The sequence below is a fragment of the Episyrphus balteatus genome, chromosome 3 (genome assembly GCF_945859705.1).
Source record: "Episyrphus balteatus chromosome 3, idEpiBalt1.1, whole genome shotgun sequence".
Classification (NCBI taxonomy): Eukaryota; Metazoa; Arthropoda; class Insecta; order Diptera; family Syrphidae; genus Episyrphus; species Episyrphus balteatus.
In genome coordinates, this window is record NC_079136.1 from 77515317 (window position 1) to 77538856 (window position 23540).

The 23540-nt window shown below is 35.5% G+C and overlaps 1 protein-coding gene across 1 annotated transcript; it reads left to right on the forward strand.

Moving 5' to 3' along the window:
- Positions 1-542: 542 nt before the first annotated feature.
- LOC129913461 (bromodomain and WD repeat-containing protein 3) lies at positions 543-18670 on the forward strand. Its single transcript, XM_055992151.1, has 16 exons — positions 543-814; positions 977-1035; positions 1167-1196; positions 1737-1796; positions 5366-5612; positions 5666-5826; positions 5887-6533; positions 6591-6687; positions 6753-7067; positions 7134-8596; positions 8653-9213; positions 9276-9443; positions 9508-9781; positions 12959-14188; positions 14260-14512; positions 17440-18670. Exons 1-16 carry the CDS (start codon positions 772-774, stop codon positions 18462-18464), a joined length of 6633 nt encoding a protein of 2210 aa, XP_055848126.1. The 5' UTR covers positions 543-771; the 3' UTR covers positions 18465-18670.
- The last annotated feature ends 4870 nt before the right edge of the window (positions 18671-23540 follow it).

A 23540-nucleotide genomic window follows, 5' to 3' on the forward strand; every position in this document is an offset into this window, starting at 1 on the left:
AGATATCGCACTCTTGCAAAAAACGTGAATCCTAAAATTATTAATCAAATTAAAACAAAACAAATTGTATGGTACAATTTTCATCTTTTTTTCAAAAAATATGCTTGTACTTACATTGATTAGTGTTGTTTGCTATTCCTAATTGAATTCAATTTTAAATATTATATTTTTTGTCATATTATGTGTCAACTGCAGCTGTCATGCAATGGAATCTGACATTTAATACCTGTAATGTACCTTGGCAGCACTGTTTTCTATCGGGAGAAAGTAAAATCTGGATAATTATCTGGATTTTTGAAAAATCTATACAGATAAAGTTTTTGTTGTATTTAACACGTAAATTGTTTCGATTTCAAACATCTCGATGTCGTTTTTTTGCACAAAATCTATATAGATAAACAAAAAAACACACCTATTACCCAAATAACTAAAATCAAAGCAAACAGAAATTTTTCAGTCACAATCTATTCTTCTTTCATTCCAAAGTTTAAAAATCTCTCATCCAACCACAGTTTGATAACCACTGTGTTCAAAAAAAAAAAAAAAACAACCAACACAAGAAAGAAAAACCAAAGAAAAAAAAAAGAGAAAGAAACGAATATACGAAAAGCAATGGCTGACGACGGACTCCGTCGATTAGTTTTTGTGTTATGTGCAAAGAACTAAAAAATCTTTTAAATTTCTAAATCTTATTGAAAAAAAGTTCGGATAAATTCCGATAAATTAAATGTATTCAATTATAATTGCATTATAACCCTAACTAGAATAAAAATGGATAATAAACAATTATCAAATGAAAATGTAGTGGTTCCAGGTAAACACACAAAATGCAAATAAAAAAAAAAAACCCTAGAAGAAAAAAACGAACCCCATTAAAATTATATTTTTTTGCAAACTTTCTGAGAAATTTACTTATTTTTACAATGAAATTGTGTAAAATGATTGTTAAATAATAGTGTAATTGTTTTCCTTGCAGAATTATACTTTCTGATATCAAAATTTCTCGCAGCTGGACCTCTAAAGGAAACTGCAAAGGTTAGTTGTTCTCGCCTCCATTAACTTTTGTATGTCGCCCCGCGAAATGAATCAATTTTTTTCTTTCTTTCGATTTTTTCTAAATGAATGAATACGCTAATGAAAATATTGTTTTTATTCCTTGATTGTAGGTCCTTGTTAAGGAGCTTGAACAAAAAAAGGTAAGTTTCTTAAAAAGTCTCCTTCTTAGTTTAAATGTTGTATGAACTTTTGTATGTAAACTCTTAAATTCTATGCATTCTTGACAAATCCCGGGACTAAAATTTTTACGTGTTGTATTTTGATTTTCTTTTGAATTGATTCCATGCGAGACGTCTACTTGTTTCAAAGTCTAAAACTATACTAAAAATTGAGTTGAATATTCTGTTATGGTTTAGCACGTGCTTTCGGACTCTTTTTCCCGATTTTTTCAAAATATTTCATACGAAATAAATAAGAATTTAAGTCCATTTCCAAGCTATTTGATTCTTCATTGGATCGGGAATTATCCCAAAGAGATCCTTTGACAAGGTCATTTAAAGATTGCCCTGGATTTGCTATGATTATGTAGCTCCAAGGGGTTTTAAATTGTTGCATTTGGATGCAAATAGTTGCATTGATGGTTCATAATAACTTTTTATAATTTATGTGTGACCCAATCAGTTTTAAACAATAGTAAACAGAGTACGTAAATGCCTCTCTTTCTTTCTTATTTAATATAGGTTCTACCGCGACGCACCGACTGGCTGGGCAACGAACATGACCAATCCTTTGATGAGTTGGTAAGTCGGACATTGGAATTATTTGTTATGATTTTTAAAAATTTGTAAACAAAACATAAACAATCAGCTAGAGCTGATTTGGTCAACTCATTTTCATTGCCCAGATTGAGTTGAAGAAATCATTGTTCTTCATCATTTTGTGGCAATTGAAAGTGGGAATAAGAGTTTGATGTTGTTTGCAACACATATTTGCAAACAGAAGAATGTATTTATTTATTATTAAAATATTTATGTTAATTTTAAGAATTGAGAAAGTATGACTTGTCAATCATTCTTGCGGTAGCGACAAGTTAGTCATATGCAACACCCACCCACCCTTAATTTCATTTACTTCTCCTTTTGAAATGATTTTGCATTTGTGCATTCGATTATGAGAGTTTCTATTTGAGTTTTGTTTTTTATAAACAAACAATTGCAAATTGAGTATAAATTATTTTGCAAAAAGATTTTCACTGGATTATGCAATAGATGGATGTTTTTTTTTATTCGTGAATGAATATAACACCACTACCATTGTCTTAACGACGCCATTTTGGATTTTAAGATAGTGGTGTTATTATTTTGTTGCAATTTTTGAAAACAGGATAATAAAATTAATCATTTTTTTAGAATAACTTCCTTTTATTTATTAAACAATCAAAATCAATTGTTAACTTTGTTTGGAATTGAAAATAAATGCATAATATTTTTTCAAATATATTAATTTCAGTATTATTTCGCATATCATGAATAATTTTGATTTATTGAAAAATATTTGAAGAAATCGAAAATATTTATGTTTTTCGTTTTTGATTAGTATTTTTCTTTTCAATGAGAATCGTACAACATTTTTGGGTTTATTTTAATGGCGCAGCCATTTTCATATCATATTTTATTTTCTATGCAGAAAGAAAGGAGAGAAAAAGAGATGGGTGTAGTTTTGTTTTAGAAATATAGTTCTGTTGTTGTTTTGTTTTAGTGACTGGCGTGGAAGTTGATGTATTTTTGCCAGAGATTCTCAAAATGTAAATTGTTTAAAGGTACCCGCACACGATCAAATAAAAATAATTTGTTGAAGGTTTTTTTTAATCTGATATCTACGGGTTGTAAATACCTACATTATCAATTTAAAAAAAAATGCATTTGAAAAAAAAATTTATTGCAAATAAAAAAAAAAAAATTGCAAAGAAAATAAAATTTGTATTGCAATAAATAATAAAGGGTTATTCCATGAAAAAGTGGACACGAATTTTGAATAAATTATGCAGTCTTTTTTACTTTTTTTATTAGCAAATTACTATTTACAAACGGCAACTCTTTATGCAAGTTGCAAAAAAAGATTCTTTGTTGTATTCCCTTATGGATAGACATAAAATTCAGGGAGTTTAATAATCTAAAAGCATTTTTATAGCATAAGCTTGACAACAACAGAAGAATTTCACATGAAAATGACGGAAAAACAAGCAAACTGAAAATATGATGAGTCTAATAGTGACGATGACAATATCCCCCCGTGAGTGCTAAAATAAGTTAACATTTAAGCAAGCTTCGTTACACACTATTCGATTAAAAAAAAACTTGAGTGAAAATGCATCTTTTCTTTACTTTTGGAACCACAAATCGCAGGTAACATGAGTTACCAAAATAATGTAACGTGAGTTACCTAAATATTTTAAAATTTTTCCTCGAAATATTGAAAAAATGTTTGGTTTTGTCACTCATATTAAAAGCTTGTAATTTTGTATGTATGGAATCTTCATTGAAAACAAATTAAGATTCTTAATTATCACATAAAAACTTCATACTGTCGGACTCTTAAAATTCGTGTCCGATTTTTGTAACGTGAGTTACCATCAAACTTTTATTTTTCCCAAGCAAATGTTAAAAATAAAGACAATTTTTTTAGTTAATTATGAAAGTAATAGTTATGCTCCATTCATGGATAGTAATTTCGTATCAATTTACATTAAAATTGAAAAAAAAAAAAAATTATTTATGTGTTGGAAATTTTTGTGAATGTAACGTGAGTTACCATGGAATTGCCCTAAAACATTTTTTACATTGGAAAAGAAATTCAATGCAAAATGTGTGCATTATATTTTTTAATTTTTTAATATACATATAAGTAGATTTTCTTCTAACTTTGATCATTTGAACGGGAAATTACTTTAAATAGACTTGTTTATTACTCCTTCAATTGTTTCAAAAAAAAAAAAAAAAAAAAATGCAATTAAATCGCTTAAATAAAATTACTTAATTAGTTTCTCTTGAAAACATGCAAAAAATGACTTAGTCCACTTTCATAAATGGGCACACATGAGCACAATAGTTTAGTTCATGTTGTCCACCATACTAGAGAGTCAGAAATAGTAAGGGAACACAGTTTTGGTCGGGGAAAGTCAGGGAATTTGGAAAGCGGTCAGGGATACTCTTATCCAGATGGCATGAAACTCCTTTTGGGATACATAAGTGATCTTACTATTGTTCAAAGAGCCATGCAGTCAGGGCTCGTGAGTGTTTCTTGGGACCTTCAATCTTTCTTTAGACATGTTTATTACGTCTTCAAAGACACTTCTGCATGGAGAATTTTGTTTCCAAAGCGAAATGTACTAAATTAGTTTAAAAATATTTTGGGGGTTCGATGGTTGGATTGGAGAACAAAAAGTTTTTGGAGAGATAACTCAACATATTTGATGAGTTTTAAGGTTTTCGCGGTTGTTAACACATGATATTATTGGGGTTTTCGGATTATCCGCGTTATATATAGAAATATAAAGTGAGTTCACTACTGTACTCACCCCGAACGTTTCTATTCAAATTACAATGAGCGTGGTCACCGGGAAACTGCCGGCGAGATGTTAGATGCGATTTTGGCTACGCAAGTTGTAGCGGAGCTTAGGAGGTTCCGTGTTAATGCGCGGAGATGCGCCTAAATGTGTGTACAGATGCAACAACGATTTTTAATAAGGAATAGGTACAAAGAGTTTGTTTTAAATGCAACAACAAACAACCCAAAGAGTTGTTCATTTTTGTTTACAATCGGTAACAGATAGATAGATTTTTAAAAAAATATACGGTTTGTTCTTTTTGCCTGACATTAAATGAACTCCATTCAAAAATGTACATTTTCTATTATTTTATTATAATTAAATAATAATAAACATTTCAAAACAATATTTACTTTTGGTCAGGGAAAAAATTGAAATTCGTCAGTTAAATTAGGAAATTTTATTATGAAAAATAGTGAACACTATGAATGAAGAGTAGATTACTAGTTTGTCATACATCAATTTGATGGCAAAAAATAGTTTTCCCCACAAAAAAATAATTTTTTTTATGGACACTCAAACAAAATCTCCAGAAAAGATCCTGGATGTATTCACGTCATTTGTCTGTACCCAAGGTACTTTTTTACTACAGTTATGAAAACTTTTTGCTTCAATTATGTGAATGAAATCTTTATCAAAAATGTTATTCAGTAAATGTATTTTGTTCAATTCCATACCTGCTTTAAAAACAAAGAATAAAAGTTTAACCTGCCTTCTTTTAAATTTATTACTATACAAAAAAAAATAATTTAATAATTGCAGGAAAGTAAATATTCTCATATCGGAGCCAATCATTTGCTGGAAATATGTGCTCGTATTGGGCCAATTCTTGACAATGAACTCACCCCTGCGGTTCCCGGTATTGTGTCCCTTCTTGGCAGTGGACGACAAAGTTTAATGAGGACAAAAGATAGTATCTATAAACCAAGATCTCTACTTGATTATTGTACCAGAGTACATGGAGTATCTTTGCCTGATTCTGCAGTGTCCAAACCAACTCATAACTTAGGTAAACCCTCTTTAATAGTATTGATTATTAGATTAACCCATTTTGTTTTTCAGAAAAAGTTCTTATTGGTCGGGAATATGGAGGACCAGTTCGAAGAAAACTTGTTATTCCAACAAGTTTATACGGGAAAACACGTCTTTTGCGTCGCACCGTTGGACATTTGTCTTCGGTTTATTGTGTACTTTTTGATCGGACTGGTCAATACATTATTACCGTAAACTTTTAAACAAAAATAAGTAAATAATAGCTTTCTTAATACATAATTTTCTTGTAGGGTGCTGATGATTTACTTATTAAAATATGGAGTGCAATAGATGGCAGACTTCTAGCTACCCTTCGCGGAGCTTCGGCTGAAATAACAGATATTGCAATCAATTTAGACAACACAATGTTAGCCGCCGGCTCCTTGGATCGTATTCTCCGTGTATGGGACCTTCAAACCACATCTCCCATTGCGGTACTTTCTGGACATACAGGAATGATAACATCAGTTAATTTTTGTCCATCACCTCGAGGTGATCTAAAGTACTTAGTAACAACAAGCACTGATGGCTCCATTGCTTTCTGGCAATACACAACTCCCAGGGCTGGAAAGACAATCTTTGCCCCAAAACCAATACAATATCATGAAAAATTGCGCCCCGGCCAAGCTCAAATGATGTGTACCTCATTTTCTCCAGGAGGAATGTTCTTGGCCGCTGGATCAGCAGATCATCATGCCAGAGTTTATATCATGTCAGAAGATGGTCCCAAGAGGATACTTGAAACTGAAGCATACACTGATGCTGTTGATTCAGTTCAATGGGCCCATCGGGGACTTAAATTCATATCTGGCAGTAAAGATGGAACTGCACACGTTTGGACTTTTGAATCTCAGCAGTGGAAGAGTTTAAAATTAAATATGACTGAACGGTTATCAACGTAAGTTTGATCATTTTTCTAAACCATTTTATATTACATTTTACATTTTATTACCAGATGTCCAGAACCAGAAGAGGGTAAAAAGTTGAAGGTAACAATGGTTGCTTGGGACTACTCCGATAAATATGTAATAACTGCTGTCAATGATTTCACGGTAAGTAGTGTCCCTCTCTCTATATTTTTCCTTCTATAGTTTTTTTTTTTGTTTTGTTTTTGCAGATCAAAATTTGGCATGCTAAAACTGGGAAGCTTCATTGCGTCCTTCGTGGTCATAAAGATGAGCTTTACGTTTTGGAATCAAATCCAAAAGACGAGTATGTGTTACTATCCGCTGGTCATGATGGTCAGGTTTTCCTCTGGGACATAGAACAGGGAATTTCCGTAGCACATTTCGTAAACAATATCGATGGACAAGGTCATGGTGGTGTTTTCGACGCTAAATGGTCCCCAGATGGAACAATGATTGCGGCCACAGATTCTCACGGGCATATACTTATCTTTGGATTGGGAATTGGTCCAGATAGATTTAAAAATGTAACTATTTTTTGTTTTGTAAAAAATCATCAAACAAAAAATTAACTAATTTTTTTTTCTACCTAGCTACCAACTGAGCTATTCTTCCATACAGATTACCGACCACTTCTACGAGATACACAACATTATGTAGTAGATGAGCAAACACAAATCATGCCCCATCTTATGCCGCCACCATTCTTGGTCGATGTCGATGGCAATCCACATCCACCCGCCTATCAAAGACTAGTTCCAGGAAGGGAAAACTGTCCAACCGAGCAATTGGTACCTAATATAACAATGGGCATGGAAGGAGTTGAAATTGACGATAATGGTGGCTACTCACATATCGACCGACTTATTGAAGCATTGGCGAATCGACAAGGAGCCGATCCCGTTCCAGATTCAAACAATGAACGCCAGCGTAACAACAGTTTTAATAATGGTAGTGGAAATTCTCCCCGTGGAGCTGGTTCAATCGGGCGAGCTCTGGTCGCTGCAAGACGCACTGGCGATGTAGAAGGTGTACGCCAAAGTGTTGGTAATTGGCAAAGAGAAACCAACTTTAAGTTTATACGTCGAATATATGTGCGACCAATGAAATATTCCCAAATGCAAAATCTTAGACAAACTGTATATGCGGCTGGTCAATATGAAATGGATCAATATAAACGAGAAATGCGAAGACGTCCGATTATGATAAATACATTAAATGCAAATACAGCAATGGAATCGTCAAATCGGCAAAGAGGTATTCGTAGTGCTCGTCGAGGACCACGTCCTGCATATCGTACTAGAGCTGTGCGAGGTCAAGAACATGTCGAAGAACCACCTGAAGAAGAGGAAGAAGAAGAGGATAGCAGCAATTCATCGGGAGATACAAGTTATTCCAATGTGGAGGAAAATCTAAGTGAAGAAGAGGAATCATCCACCACTGATTCGGAATCATCTGATTACTCTGATTGGGTTGCTGATAAACCTGGACCAAATCTTGAACCTCCTAAACGGTCTAAACGTAAACCAGTTGCAAGAAGAAGTTCATCCGTTAGTAGTGATGATACATCACAGCCTAATCCATCGTCTATTCCATCAAAGAATCGCCGCAAACGCCCAATTTTACCAGAAAATATAACTGGAGAAATTCCAGAAGCTTATAAGCCTCCAGAATGGCTTTCGGAGGTAATACCTCGTAAAACTCCATACTATCCGCAAATGGGAGATGAAGTTGTCTATTTTCGGCAAGGACATCAGCGCTATCTGGATGCTGTGCGATCGAAAAAAGCTTATAAACTTACTCACAGTTCTGAGCCATGGAATTTTCGAGAATTACGCGAACATGAATTGGTGCGTGTTATTGGAATAAAATATGAAATTAAACCTCCAAGACTTTGTTGTCTAAAATTGGCAATGTTAAATGATGAAGGAAATATGTCTGGTAGTAGTTTCAAAATTAAATACCACGATATGCCTGATGTTTTAGACTTCTTAGTACTGCGACAGACATTTGATTTGGCAGTCCAACGCAATTGGGGAATTGGAGATCGCTTTAGGTGAGTTGTGGAACTTAATATAAAACATAAATAACCTTTAACGACGTCTTTTGTAGATGCATGATTGGAGATGGTTGGTGGATGGGTCAAATTGAATCCCGACATTTGCTTTCACCCGAATATCCTAGCTCGTATTTTATGTGTTTTCGTGTTCGATGGGACAATGGAGAATATGAGTACATGAGTCCATGGGATATGGAACCCATTGATGAAAATCGTTTACCTGATGAAGTCGGTGGGGCTGTCTCAGTTCTACCAGAAGAAATTCGTGCTACTCTATACCAACCTAAATCAGAAGAATGGCATCGTGGTGATAGAGATGGATCTTGCCGCAGAATTATTAATGGCTTGGAACAAGTTATGCGCTTATCTATAGCTGAGCCATTCCTTGCTCCAGTCGACCTTAATATATACCCAAATTATGCATACTTAATTGAATACCCTATTGATCTGACAACAATTAAAGCAAGGTTTGAAAACCATTTTTATCGTCGCATTACATCTGCTCAATTCGATGTAAGATATCTTGCAACAAATGCTGAAAAATTCAATAGAAAGCATACAACTATAGTGCGACATGCAAGAATTATTACTGATTTATGTCTACGAATTATAAGGTATACAATGAAATTCGACATTAAAGTCTTTCTGTGTATTTATTATTATTTTTCTTTTGAAGAGAACAAAATGATATCGATGTTGCGCCTGTTTATCACCAATTAGTTGACATTTATGTTTCGTCAGAATCAGAGAATGATAACAATGAAAATGAGCCCGGGCCCTCAACAAGCACTGCAGGTCCATCGAGTTCAGCTAGCCGCAGAAATACTAGTGGTAGTAGTACAAGGTTTGTTTTATAAGTTCTATCTCGGCAAAATTGCAGGTAAAATAAGTTTTTTTTTTTCATTCAGAAATCTGCATAATCGTGACGATGATTCATGGCAAGCAGACTGTAGAAAACTTTTAGATATGATGTGGCTTCGGCCAGATTCAACACCTTTCCGCGAGCCAGTTGATACAATGCAGTTTCCCGACTATTTGCAAATTATTGATACGCCAATGGATTTGCGTACGGTTAAAGAAGATTTACTTGGCGGTAATTATGAGGATCCAGTTGATTTTGCAAAAGATGTCCGGCTGATATTTCAAAACTCTAAGAACTACAATACAAATAAGAGGTCTCGCGTAAGTATACTTTTTTTTTTTGTTTTATACAAACCACATTGCATTGAGTTTTGAGTGTTTTGATGTTTTGAAATATAAATTCTGCCTTAGAGCGGAAGAAGACATCTTATTCCACTCGCACATTGCTCTCGCTTTAATTCATCACGAAAAACAAATTCTTCCTCCCTTTTCCAATCATGCTTTCTCTTCCTGTGTCTGTCTGTTGTCGTGTTGTGTGTATAGGACCAGTCGACGGTAAGATATTTTAGTATTCTTTTTTTTTACTTGAATTTTATTCATTTGTAATAATTGTAGAAATTAATATTTTTGATTGGTTTATTTTCGGGCTTACATTTATTTTGAATGAAATAGAAAACAAAAAAACATACTAAAAAACTTGTACAGGTTTTGAATTCTATATTTGTTCTCTCCAATGTTATTTTTTTTTTTTGTCTAAGCTGCATCCATATTATGTCGAGCAACATCGACAAAATATGGACGCAGCTTTAAATAGTATTTTTACAAGAATTTTTATAAGAATAATTTACGTCTACTGGAAAAAGTAGGATATGAGCATGAAAAGTGTTGGGTTGTTCTTCTTCCTCTTTATCAAAACAACTTCTTCAGAAGTCGTTTGAGATTGCGCCTAGTCCTACGGCGTGTCTGCCTATAAGACAGTGTCCAGTTAGGTCACCTATGGATTCTGCTCAGAGACAATAGATTTTTGGATCCAGCCTAGGCCAAATCTGTTAGGTCGTTTGAAATGTTGTAATTTTTGAGCATCTGTTACTTGTTGCCTATATAGGTTTTCCTTAAGCATGGGTTTGTACGTATACCAATGTTTAATTTATTAGGTAAAATTGATATTAGAGTTCCATTTCAAGCGAGTACATCTACTTCGTAGTTTTGCAGAATATCTCACTGTGCCGGCAACCAAAAGATGTGAACATTTAACTGTTCCGACATCTTCATAGACGATCGACCGTCACGGGCAGTTGAGGAGTTTGTGGAATAGGAGCTAACGATTTAAGGTCAGCATGGCTATCAGAGAAAATGCGGATATCCGATGTATGTATCACGTTTTCTTTTAGCCAAGTTAAAACCTTTTTAATCGCCATAATTTCCGCTTGGAACACGCTGCAGGGAACGACGTCAACTTCACATTAAATTGACTATTCGATTTTTTTACTCCGCTCAATGTCAGCTGTGGTGTCAATACATGCATACATACAGACAGACAGGAAATTTCCATAATCTTATTGAAAAATAATTTTTTTTATTGAAATTTTCATATCAAAATTAACAAAATAACAAATTAGAAAAGTGGCCATAAAATTAATTTATGTTTAAAAGCCATCTTTAATAGGCATGATCATATGTATTTCGAAAACATAAAGAATCACCATAATGAACATAAATATGCACGCACAATATTCTTTTACCATTTACCGAGGCAAAGTCTTTTTGTGTTCTTTTTTTTAATACTTCAGTTCTAAAGAGAGTTGAGTTTCAGGAACTGGAAAACAGCGTTTTTGCTGTTGAACAAAGAATTATGTCGGTGTGTTTACATATCAGTATGTATCATATTTTGCCTAACGTTAAAAACCGCGATTCTTTTAAAGGGGACAAATTTGGATTTCACCAAAGATGTGCTCTCTTCTATATACATACAAAAGCTAACTAGTAATTGATTAGTAATTTTTCAATACATTTATTGATTCGTTGTTTGATATGCATGTTAACAATGTACACAATAAAGAATTGGTATTGCCGTCAGTTCGGTTAGCGAATTTATATAAATGTGTCTTTTTTTATAAAATAAAAAAAAAAAATAAATATGTATAACTATTCAAATTCCGCCATAGTTAACATCCTATACTTTAAAATTCTTTCAAAAATAACTCAAGATATACGAGTATTTAAGCTAGGCGAAGAAGCTCGGGGTGGCGTTCTTAAAAAATTCGTATGCGATTCCATCTATACCTGGGGCTTTTCATCTATCCCTTTTTGGATAACAGCACATATTTCTGAAAGCTATATTTCTTGATCTAAGATTTCGTTTGTTGCCAAAGGTTCCGAATAATGATAGTTTAAGATCGACTTGCCACAAAGAAGATTTTTGAAGTGACCCGATAAGTCTTCAGCCCTCAGTCCTATATAGCGAACTGATATCCATTTGTATCTCTCGAAATATTTCAAAATTCCTTCGAACTTCTTGTTTAGCCTAGTATATGTACATGTCTAATTGCATCATCAGTTGTTAGATAAATAAATTCACTTTGGAAAACTGTTGGGAAAATGGAAAAAACTGAATCGGTTCCTTTTTTTGCTTTTTTCTGATGTTTGACTTATAGATTCTCATTACTTCTTCAATTTTGCTCCAATCGACTTAAAATTTTGAATAAATACTATGCATTCAGATAAAAAAAATGCAAACATAAATTTAATTCCTTATCTCCGACTCTTAAGAACAGAACAAATCCAGGATTTATTCTTTTCTTCAAACTTATGGGACTTAGAAGATGTGTCTACGTCTAAAGATGCCATTTTCATCAAAAGGTCATTTTCCGAAAAAAGTGAACTTCTGTTCTCACAACTGATTATTCAATTGTTTTCGTAATCTTTTTACAACCAAGCACAATTTTTTGTATTGCAAATTTGTTTCTGATTTTTTTACGGATGCCATAATTGGAATTTCGATTGCATTTAGCAGAGAGAATTATTTTTTTCCGGGCTTGTCAAACCAATTTTGCTAAAAACCTTGAAATTACTTAGAGTTCATTGATGAAGAAGATATTCTAATGCAAGACATCAATTGGTCTAAATGAATTTCTGTTGACTCATTAGAATCAATAAACCGGCCAACTAGAGCCCTGAATTAGCAGGATAAGCACTTACCTTACCATATTTTACGTTAACTACATTATAATCTAAAATTACAAACCTTGACGTAGGACATACTTTTATGTACTGGGCGTACTCTTTTTAATGAATTTATGAACTTAATATTTTTTCTTTTTTCTTTTTTCATTTTTGCTTCAATCAGGCTTTTGTTTAGTTAATTCTTTTATTTTTTTCAATGGGCACAACAAAAGTCATCATTGCTAAAAACATATTCAAATTCATTTTTTTGTGTATAATTTCCGAAGAATTATTATAAAATATTTTGAATGATCATGTTTGCTTGTGTTTTTATAGATTTATTCAATGACACTTCGTCTGAGTGCACTCTTTGAATCACACATCAAAAAAGTAATATCAACTTGGAAGGCAGTTCGACGGCGTTTGAATAAATCTTTAAATAAACGCACACCCCCCGATCGAAGTCGAAATCGTTCTGGTCCTTCACGACGAGCAAAAACTACCACAAATGGTGGCAGAACAAACAGTCGCCATCACAGTTCTGATGATGATGATGACGCTGATGAGGAAACGACGCAGCGTCACACATCTACGGGAAATGGTATACAACATCGTAGCAGCAATCGCAACAGATTACCGCGAAATGCATCTAATTCCCATGCATCGACCGCGTTTAGCTCAAATAGAGTCACATCGTCCAACCAAACCGAATCACTGCCTGGTCCAAGTGGCCACAATTTACGTCGTAATGCATCCCGACCCAATAGCCAAGAGGTTGACGGTCAAAGTTCAGATGAATCGAGTTCTATGACTAGTGGTTCATCGTCGTCTTCAGAGGATGATAGTGACAGTCATGATCATAATCAAGGTGGCGAAGTTAATAAATTTCGATCCCCGAAAAAAAGTAGTAGTGCAGGTGGTCCCGGACCTTCTTGCAATCGCAACAGAGGGAACGATTCAGAGGACAGCTATAAACCGAACGAGCGACGCAAAAGTACAAAAAGAAAAGCGCCGAAAAAGAAACGTGAAGCTAAAAGTCGACGAAGAATTGTTTCCGATGATGACGACGATGAAGTTGATGTTGTTAAGGCGCGAGGACGAAATAAAACAAAGCAAACCGGTACGAGTAATGCCAGTCCAAATAAGAGAAGTTATCGTAGGAAGGCCAACACATCAGAAGAAAATAATGATCAGAATTCTGTTGATGAAGATGGGCCATCTGGATCGACAAATCAGCAGACACCAAAGAAAAAAACAGGTCGATCTTTAAAGCTATCACAACAGCAGCCGTCGACATCTGCAGCAGCAATAGCTGCAGTTTCTGTGCAGCCGGTTGAAAATGAAAGTCCCTCAAGAGCTACTCGAATAAGTAATCGCCGTTCGGCAGCTGAAACAGATCATAGCTATCATTTACCAGTTCGAAATTTGCGCAATGTAGTTGTGGATTCAGAGACTGATCAAGAAGTGCCACGGCCTACAAGACAAAGTGCTAGAAGAGCAATTATGGAATGGGCTCGTGGTAGTGCTGAAGAGGATGAAGATAACGATGTCGAACATGGGGAAGAGGTATTATCTCTAAGAATTTAAATTTGAATTTATTTGTTAATGCATGCATTTGTTTTTTTTTTTTTTTTTAGAATATTCATAAAAGATCACGTGGTAATGCACGCGTTGTAAAGAAAACTTCAGATTCTAGCCAGGAAGCGGGTGGTAGTAGTGTTATAACAAATGGAGGGGTTTTAAATCTGCCTTCAACAAGTCGTGCAGCAGTACCGACAACATCGCGCCAGTTGAGAACAAATCGCAACACCAATGTCGTTTCGGAAGATGATGATGAGAGTGATAACGAACCACTTGCGTCAAGCCAAAATAGTCAGCGACAGCGGTTAGGTAAATAATTTACTTACAAAAAATCTAATAACTCTTTAAATTGGGAGCGTATCGGAATATCGCTTTTTAAAATCCCTTTTTTTTTAAATCCCGAAAAAAATCTCGTCTTTTTTTTAAATCCCGTCTTTTAAAATACCGTTTATTTAAAATCCCGATCAATTGTAATCCCGCTTTTTAAAATCCCCCCGAATTTCGACAATACGGTTTTTTTTTAACAAAATACAAATCATGAGAAATAGACAAATAAAATGCACGACTGGGTCGCACGAACTTGCTCTTAGGGTTCAAATTGTTAGAATTTTTAAGGACTTTTTATATCTAAATTAAGTATATAATTATACTTAATTATACTCTAGGAGCGAAACCCGGGACAGATAAAAAATTTGTGGGATCGCACTGTGAGCTAGAACGCTATTTTAGCTGGAATTAATTATAGAAATTCTCAAAATAGTCTAAAATTGCAATTAAAGGCATTAAAATGATGTCGAATGATATAATAATGATAATTTTATGGCACAACAGACACTAATGATAAGAAAAACAACAAAAACAGGCGAATTATTATATAAAATGAGGTTGTCAAATTTAAAACACATATTATTGGTCTAAAAAACTAAACAATGGGGTCTTTAAAGTTTGAACGCATCAAATTCGAAAATGGTATCATTGAAGCGAACAAAAGTTGTTTTTACTTAATATGGAATATAAAATGTTAAAACAAATAAAAAAACCGTTATATGAAAACATTCAACTCGTTTTGTTTTAATCGTAAGTGGTTTTTCTGAATATTTTGCTCCCTATACTTTCGGAGTTACAGCGAAAAAAGTTTGCTCTTGTAGGACATAGTTTTTTATAAAACATAAAGCCATATAGGCTAGCTACTTTTTAAAATTATTTCTAGAGTGTGCCTACGCGTGCCTTTTTTTTAAAGCTTAGGAACATTCGTTTTATATAAAATCGGTGCTAGTAACATACTTTACTTTAAAATGTATACACAAAAGTTCAATATAATAACAATTTACTAGCAAATACTATATTTGGACACACCACTCGTTGATAAACTAGCAAAATTTTCACAACCAATCCGTTAAAACAAACTCAGTAAACGAATATCTGGATAGAGGAAAAAGAGGCCTTTTTTGTTTTTTTTTTTTCGAAAAACTGCTTTCGATTGTGTTTTTTTATGTAGCCAATGAATGTTTTGACCTCAACTTTGAATGAAAAATTAAAGCTAGTTCATTTATCTATCGAATGCGACCAAAATTATCAATTTTGGAAGAAGTTGACATTTTTATTTAATTCCAGCTAAAATAGCTTTCTAGCCCACAGTGGATCGTTTTGAAAATACTGAAACTGATTCTTCAAAAAAATGATATTTAATTTTTCCTAATTTTGATATCAAGATTTCTTAAACGATTTTTTGGCATTATTTTCGTTGAAATCATTTAAGTCTTTAACGAGGAAGTCAGAAATCAAGAAAATGGGCTTATAACTGTTTACACTGCTAATTTCTAAAAAAAATATGTTTTTAAGTCAAAATCGTGAGAGCTGTTTTTTAAGGTTTTAATTTTGAAATTGTGTATACCTACTTTAATTAATCTTTTAATATGTTCTTAAAAGTTTTGAAATTTAGCTGGGTTTGTTACTCTTCCTTATGTTCATTGTTCGAAAAAAAAAACTTTTTCTGGTGTAGCTTTTCAACCTGACAAACACGAGCTGGAACTGAATAATTGAAGCTAAATTTTTAAAACTAGTGGCGCAAAATTATAAACGCTTTGGTAAAACGCTAAAATCATTTTAGTAAGTTACTAAGTAAAAAGCACACTAACTTATTAAATTACTAAAATGGCTTTAGCATTTTACTAAATCATTCAACATTTTGTAGAAATCACTTATAAACATCTAAAACCAAAATTTCAAAAAAAACTTAAATGTCCGGTTTTCGAAAATTTGATTTTTCAAAAAAAAAAATCAATTTTTTTTTTAAATCATATGGCAGGTACCTACCATAAATAATGATTTTCAAAAAAGTTTTTTTTTTCATTTAAAGATGGACCTTGTCTTAAACTTACATTTGATTTTTGTTAACAAAATCGTTTAAGTATAATGGCAAGTAGAATTATTTTTGGTCCAAAAAAATTAATTCCAAAAACCCCTTTGGAGAAACGCCAAATAACGCTACAAAACCAAGTTTGACATCAACAGATCCATCCGAAGCTTCGTATACAGACAGACATACTGACAGGCTGACAGACCCGGGACCCACTTTTTTGGCATTCCCTATTATCGTAATGTCATGATTGTTATCTCAACTTTTTTTTTTTTTGTACGAATGCATAACTTGATATACAGGGTGTCCCAAAAGTCAACATCGAAACGAAAACGGTAGATAGGGTAGGTAGTGACAGTTATCAGAAAAATAATTTTAAAAAATCGCAGCCATATTCTTTTGTGAGTTATGGGCATCCAATGTGCCGTGACTACAAATCTTAAGTTTTCTCAATTTTTTGCATCAGTTTTAAAGGAAATATCACTTTTTTTGCTCAACTAAGTACTAAAACATTTTACATGACTTTAATTCAATGAACCGTAGTGCAAAAAAAAAAGCACTACGATGTTTCGGCAAGTTACCTTAAAAGTTGGTGTTCAATTCTCTTTTTGAAATGGAATAACATTGTTGAGAATATTCCATAAATAACCGAGACTTTTTTAAGCGACCGCAAAACATGTTCCCTTTTGTCCTTTTTTACTTTAAAGGCCCATGTAGGCGATTTTTAAAATAAAACAACTAGTTTTGATCACAAAATCGGGATGATAAAAAAGCAGTTTTATAAAAAAAAGGAATTTAAAAAAACAGGAATATAAAAAGCGGGATACCCCCTTAAATTTGTACAAAAAACTATATTTAATTATTTTTACGTTTTCAGATGACCTTCATGGCAGACCTTACACCCGAAATGCCAGATTACAACCAACAACAACAGGTACCCGCAGCACTCGTTCTCACACGACAACAACAAATCAGGATGCAATACCTTCTTCTTCTTCGTCAAATCTTTTGCGATCTACTGCCAGCATTTCACACCAGGTACAAATTGATCATAATTACGGTGAGCCTGGTCCTTCTTCCATTCGTAACACTCGACGAGTTCTATCTCGTCACCAGCGCAATGCGGATGAACTTGATCTTATAGAGGATCCACTCGAAATGTCAAGCATCATCGGAAATGTATCCTCTCGTCTTCGATTGCGTAACAATGTGAATAGCACAACACCCCAAGACCTGCCACAAGTAGTAGTAGTCCCTAGACGTGGACGATCACGATACAGTCAAGAAACTAGCGCAACAGAAGTAGACGTTGAAGAGGAAGACGACGACGACGATGACGACGAAGAAGAAGATGGAAATACTGGAGTTTCTGATGAGGGCACAGATGGTGGATCTAAGGATTCTGATTCTGACGACAACCAACCACTCACGTCTTTTGTTCCAGCGCGAAATACTCGACCACCACCAAATCGGCGTCCAACAGTAGCATCAGCCACAGCAGTAACAAATAATAATAGAAATATCCGCCATATACCTCAGCGTAGAAAACGAAATATAAACTCCGATGAAGATGACGATGATCCTGGATTTGATGACGATGATGATGATGACGATTACCAGGGTGGTGGATCACAACAACAAAGGGGATCGCGTAATACTCGCAATCAAAAGAGACCTCGCTATAATGAAGAATCAGATGATACTGCTGATAGTCGTATGCGACGGAGGGTTCCTTTAAGACATTCGAATGGAAACACAGTAGCGCCACCAGCAGCAGCAGCAGCAGATAGTAACGACGATGAACAAGTTGATAGCGATAACAATGAGGCAGTAGTTAGTGTTAGTAGTAGGGGACGAGTGCGTAAGATTTCTGCCAAGGCAAGGGGAATATTTAGGGACTAGCAATCACCTACCCGGTCGGCCACAGATGCCCACCGTCAAGTTGCATCAGCATCATCTGTTGAGAGTGGTTCAACTCACAATAGCAGTGCAAGTGCAAGGAATACGTTCTTGCTTTTCTATTGATTAAACAAAAATACAAAAAAAAAAACAAGCACGAACCATTATATTCCACCGATTAATTTTCTTCTTGGTTAAGTTTAACGTCACACATCCTTTCATATATATATTTTGTAAAAGCATCATTGTCATCATCTGTAGTGATAGGTGTTAGCATTTTTCTTCATCAACGTTGTTGCTTGTGTTTACTTTCCTTGATATGTTGATGATTTTTTGAAAAAAAAAGTATTTTTTTGAATTATTATTTTTTTTTTTTTTGTAAATTGAAATGTGTAGAAATTAGTTTATGTTTATATAAAAAAAAATACACACTTTTATTTGGCTTTAAGCAACACAATGGGATATAATAAAATTCAATAATTTATTTGTTTAAATTTTAATCGTTTATAAATATTTCTCCGAAAAAAAGAAAAAAACTACTCCTATGCATCATAACTTAAAAAAATAGAGAGTTTGCAAAGAAGAAGTGAGTTTAAGTGGATGAAAAAAAAATGTTTTATTTCCAGTTCTTTTTTTTTCTCTATGAATATGATAGCCATTTAATAAGTAAATTTAAATACCAGTAATATTACTATTGTCATTATAAAATATGGTTATGTTACAAACAATAAAATAACTAAATAAAAAAAAAAGATTTTCTAAGCTAAGAAAATAAAAATAATCCAGATTTTATGTTTTTATTTTATCTATTTTTATCTTAATTTTATCCAGCAGCCTGGTTGTCATGTACTCGATGGTCGGAAAATTTATCAAAAACAATTAATGGAATTCCAACCCTTCGAACACAATTAATCGTAAAAACAATTCAGCGAATAAAAATATGTAATTCAAAAACAACTAATCGAAAAACAATTCTGCGAATAGCAACTCTCCACTCCCTGACGGAAGTAAGGCTGTCTCTTACAGTCATGCTTCTGCCGAGGAACACAGTAACAGAATTGCTACTCCAAACTCAGGAATAGTTAACTCTGTGGGTCCGGAAGGGGATGTCTTGACCAGTAAAACGTCTGTCTCTTACAGTCTCACCTCTAGTCAAGGCAGACCTCTTCCTGACCCTAAAAGTGCTCAAATCCCCAGCGGCAGTGTAGCTGTCTCTCATAGTTCCACCTCCGCTGGAGAGGAAAGCAAAAGAGCGTCCCGTAATGACATAAGGAACGCAAAGGGGATCTATAGAGCACTAAGGTTGATACCAATAGCCGAACGGTCCCCAGAGCAATCCAGCAAGTTAGAATGGGCAAAAGCTATTCTCAGCAAAAGATTGACCAGCAGCGACTTAACGTCAAAGCGACAAAGGTCTGTTGAGGATTCCGTCTCGGAATCTAAAAGACAAAAAGTGCATAATTCCAGCACTCACACTAGGAAAGACCTGTCCTTTAGTGACGTTCTTAAGGACAAGTCTATCCTTGCAGTTATCGATAGAAGTAATGTCGATGGCATGATCTCTTTTGACCGTTGGACGATGGTCTCAAACAAACTGCAGATCTCCTACTGGACTCTCATGATGGAGAACCCGGGTGAGCCTGCAGTTGTTGAGGACGCGGGATGGCACCAAGGCCGCGTCAAGCTCGTCGCATTCGGTGACAAGAGATCATGCGATCTATATAAGCTTGCTATCAGCAGACTAGAGGGGCTATGGCCTGATGCCAAGCTAGAGGTTGTGGCAAAGGAAGACATTCCTTGCAGACCTAGAGCTCGCATCAGTATCCCAGCTGAGCTAGCCTGCAAAGATACTGTGCTCAAAATGATCCAGTTTGGAAATCCATCCCTACCCACTCACGACTGGAAAGTCGCAAAGCTGGAGGAGCCAACGGGCCCTTATAGATCGGCAATAATTGTCATCAATAAGGAGTCGTTGACTCCCCTAGCCGCGAACCAAAGTCAGATAAGGTTTGGATGGACTTCTACAACCTTAAAGATCTATAAAAAAGATGAGGAGAGTGCAAAAGCTGCACCTCCATCACTTCCGGCACCTGAGGTTCCCTCCTTAGAAGAAGACATTGCCTTAAATATCAATCCTCCATCTCCATCAATGGAGGTTGATACGCCGGTAATCTCCCCAACTGAGGAGGTCCCCTCGGGCTCTAAAACGCCAGCCATAATGGCTCCAATACCAGATAACTCCGATGTTGAGATGGAAACAGAGGAATATCTCAACAAGATTCTACTCAGTGAAGATGAACTCCTACGTTCATCTTCTGAGTCAGAATCCGAAGACCTCGACCTTACGGTGGTGGGGGCTGATCTGACTAACAGTAGCATTCATGCTCCAGTTAGTTCAGATTAACCTTCACCACTCCAAGCAGGCTTCGGCCTCCCTTCTTCTCCGAATCCACAAGAATGGGGAAGACGTGGTGCTGGTCCAGGAACCATGGATCTGCAAGTCCATGGTTCAGGGACTCAGGACTCCTGGGTACAACTTGCTATATGCATCGGACAAAGGTGACCCCAGATCATGCATATTAGCAAGAAGTAATACTAATGTATATTTACTCCCTAATTACAGCGATCGAGATGTAACCGCGGTCAGACTGCAAACTGACCAAGGAACACTCTGGATTGCGTCGGCATATCTCGGCCATGACCAACTCGGCCCTCTCCCTGGCGAAAAACTACGGAGACTTGTAGCCGATGCTGAAAGGCAAAAGATCTGCCTCATAATTGGTTGCGATGCAAACGCCCATCACACGGTCTGGGGAAGTACCGACATAAATGATAGAGGTGAGTCACTTTTTGATTTTATTTTGAGTACTAACCTGATAGTAAGTAATACTGGCAATGAACCAACATTCGTTACCAGAAACCGACAAGAAGTACTAGACATTACTCTTGTCTCCGATTCGATTCATCAAAGGATCTTAAATTGGAAAGTATCTGAAGAACACTCGTTCTCTGATCATAGATACATCCAATTTAGTCTTAACGATGTGACTACTAAACAGTTAGCATTCCGAAACTATCGCAAAACTAACTGGCAAAAATACAGGGAAACTCTGACAAGCTTACTTAAACCTGAACTTCTAAGTTATCCCTCAAATACAATCGATCTCGACAACAAAGTCAATGATCTCACTTCTGCCCTTAACCTATCAATGAATAACTCCTGCCCACTCATACAAGTAAGAGGAAAGCAGAAGCCACACTGGTGGAACTCAGGGCTAGAACCGCACAGAAAAGCTTGTAGAAAACTCTTCAATCTCGCCAAATCCACTAGAGATGTTTCAGACTGGGACCTATACAAAGAATCCCTGAAAGTCTACAAAAAACAGCTAAGAAAATGTAAAACATCTTCTTGGAGAAATTTCTGTGAAAAAATAGAAGACTCTTCAGAAGCCTCTAGATTAAGAAAAATTCTCTCAACAAACCCTTTAATGCCCAGTGCCTTGAAAACAAATAACGGGGCCTGGACCAACTCCTGTGAAGAATCACTCAATTTGCTACTAGATACTCATTTTCCAAGTAGCTCAAACATTATAAACAGAGTCGACCCATCAGGGCCAGACACAAATTCAAAAAACAATCTTGGTCTGATTACAAGAGAGAAGCTAAAGTGGGCCATCAACGCCTTCAAACCATACAAATCCGCTGGACCGGATGGTATAATACCAGCCGAACTTCAAATGGCATCAGATATTCTAATTCCCATCTTAGAGATAATTCTGAATGGATGTGTAAAATTGAAACACATCCCTGCCCTATGGAGAGAAGTTAAAGTTGTATTCATACCCAAATCAGGCAAATTCTCTCATGTCAATCCGAAAGACCTCCGACCTATCAGCCTATCATCATTCCTTCTTAAAACCTTAGAACGAATGATTGATATCCACTTGCGTAATGTCATAGATCCCAATCTTATATCTACAGCACAACACGCTTATTGTAAAGGGAAATCGGTTGAAACAGCACTACATACTGTAGTGCGCACTATTGAATATTCCCTCCATCATAAAGAGTTCACCTTAGTTGCATTTCTTGATATTGAAGGCGCGTTCAACAACGTCAGCAACATAGCAATCACAAATGCACTGAAGAACCTTAAAGTAGATAGCTCACTGAGCGAGCTAATAGACCTTATGCTGAAAAGCAGAATTATTAACTCAACTCTAGGAGATTTCTCAGCAAGAAGATCTGTTAGTAGAGGTACACCACAAGGAGGGGTACTCTCCCCACTCCTGTGGAACTTAGTGGTTAATGAACTACTAGTCGGTCTAGAAGTAGATGGATTCAAAGTGATTGCATACGCTGACGACGTCGCCATTGCCATATCAGGAAAACATCTCCATACTATAATAGAACTAATGCAAACTGCTCTAAATAAGCTACTAAAATGGGCAACAAACTGTGGATTAGGGGTAAATCCTCAAAAAACAGAACTTGTCCTCTTTACAAAGAAATATAAAATTCCACAACTAGACTGCAGTCATCAGACCTATTCTCACTTACGGGGTAGCAGTTTGGTGGACTGCTCTGGAAAAAGTAACATATCGAGACAAGTTAAGCAAAGTCCAACGTTCAGCCTGCATGTGCATCAGCGGAGCTCTCCGTTCGACACCTTCCGCCGCTCTTGATATATTACTCAATCTTCCACCCATAGATATATTCAGCAAGCAGGTGGCCGCGAGCACTGCTATTCGACTCCAAGCCATCTCTCAATGGACCAATAACTCTATTGGCCACACAAATATTCTGAATTCATTCGGATCAATCCACAGTCACTCCGACTACACCACCCCACAATTGGTTTTCGGCAATAATTATGAAGTCACCATCCCAAATAGATCAGAATGGGACAATGCCGAGTTTCTAAGAGATGATTCAATTCATTTCTATACAGATGGTTCTAAAACCAATGACGGAGTGGGTGGCGGGGTTTACTCCGATAGACTTAATGTTAGTCTCTCCTTCCGTCTCCCTAATCACTGCAGCTTGTTCCAAGCGGAAATAATGGCGATTAAAGAAGTA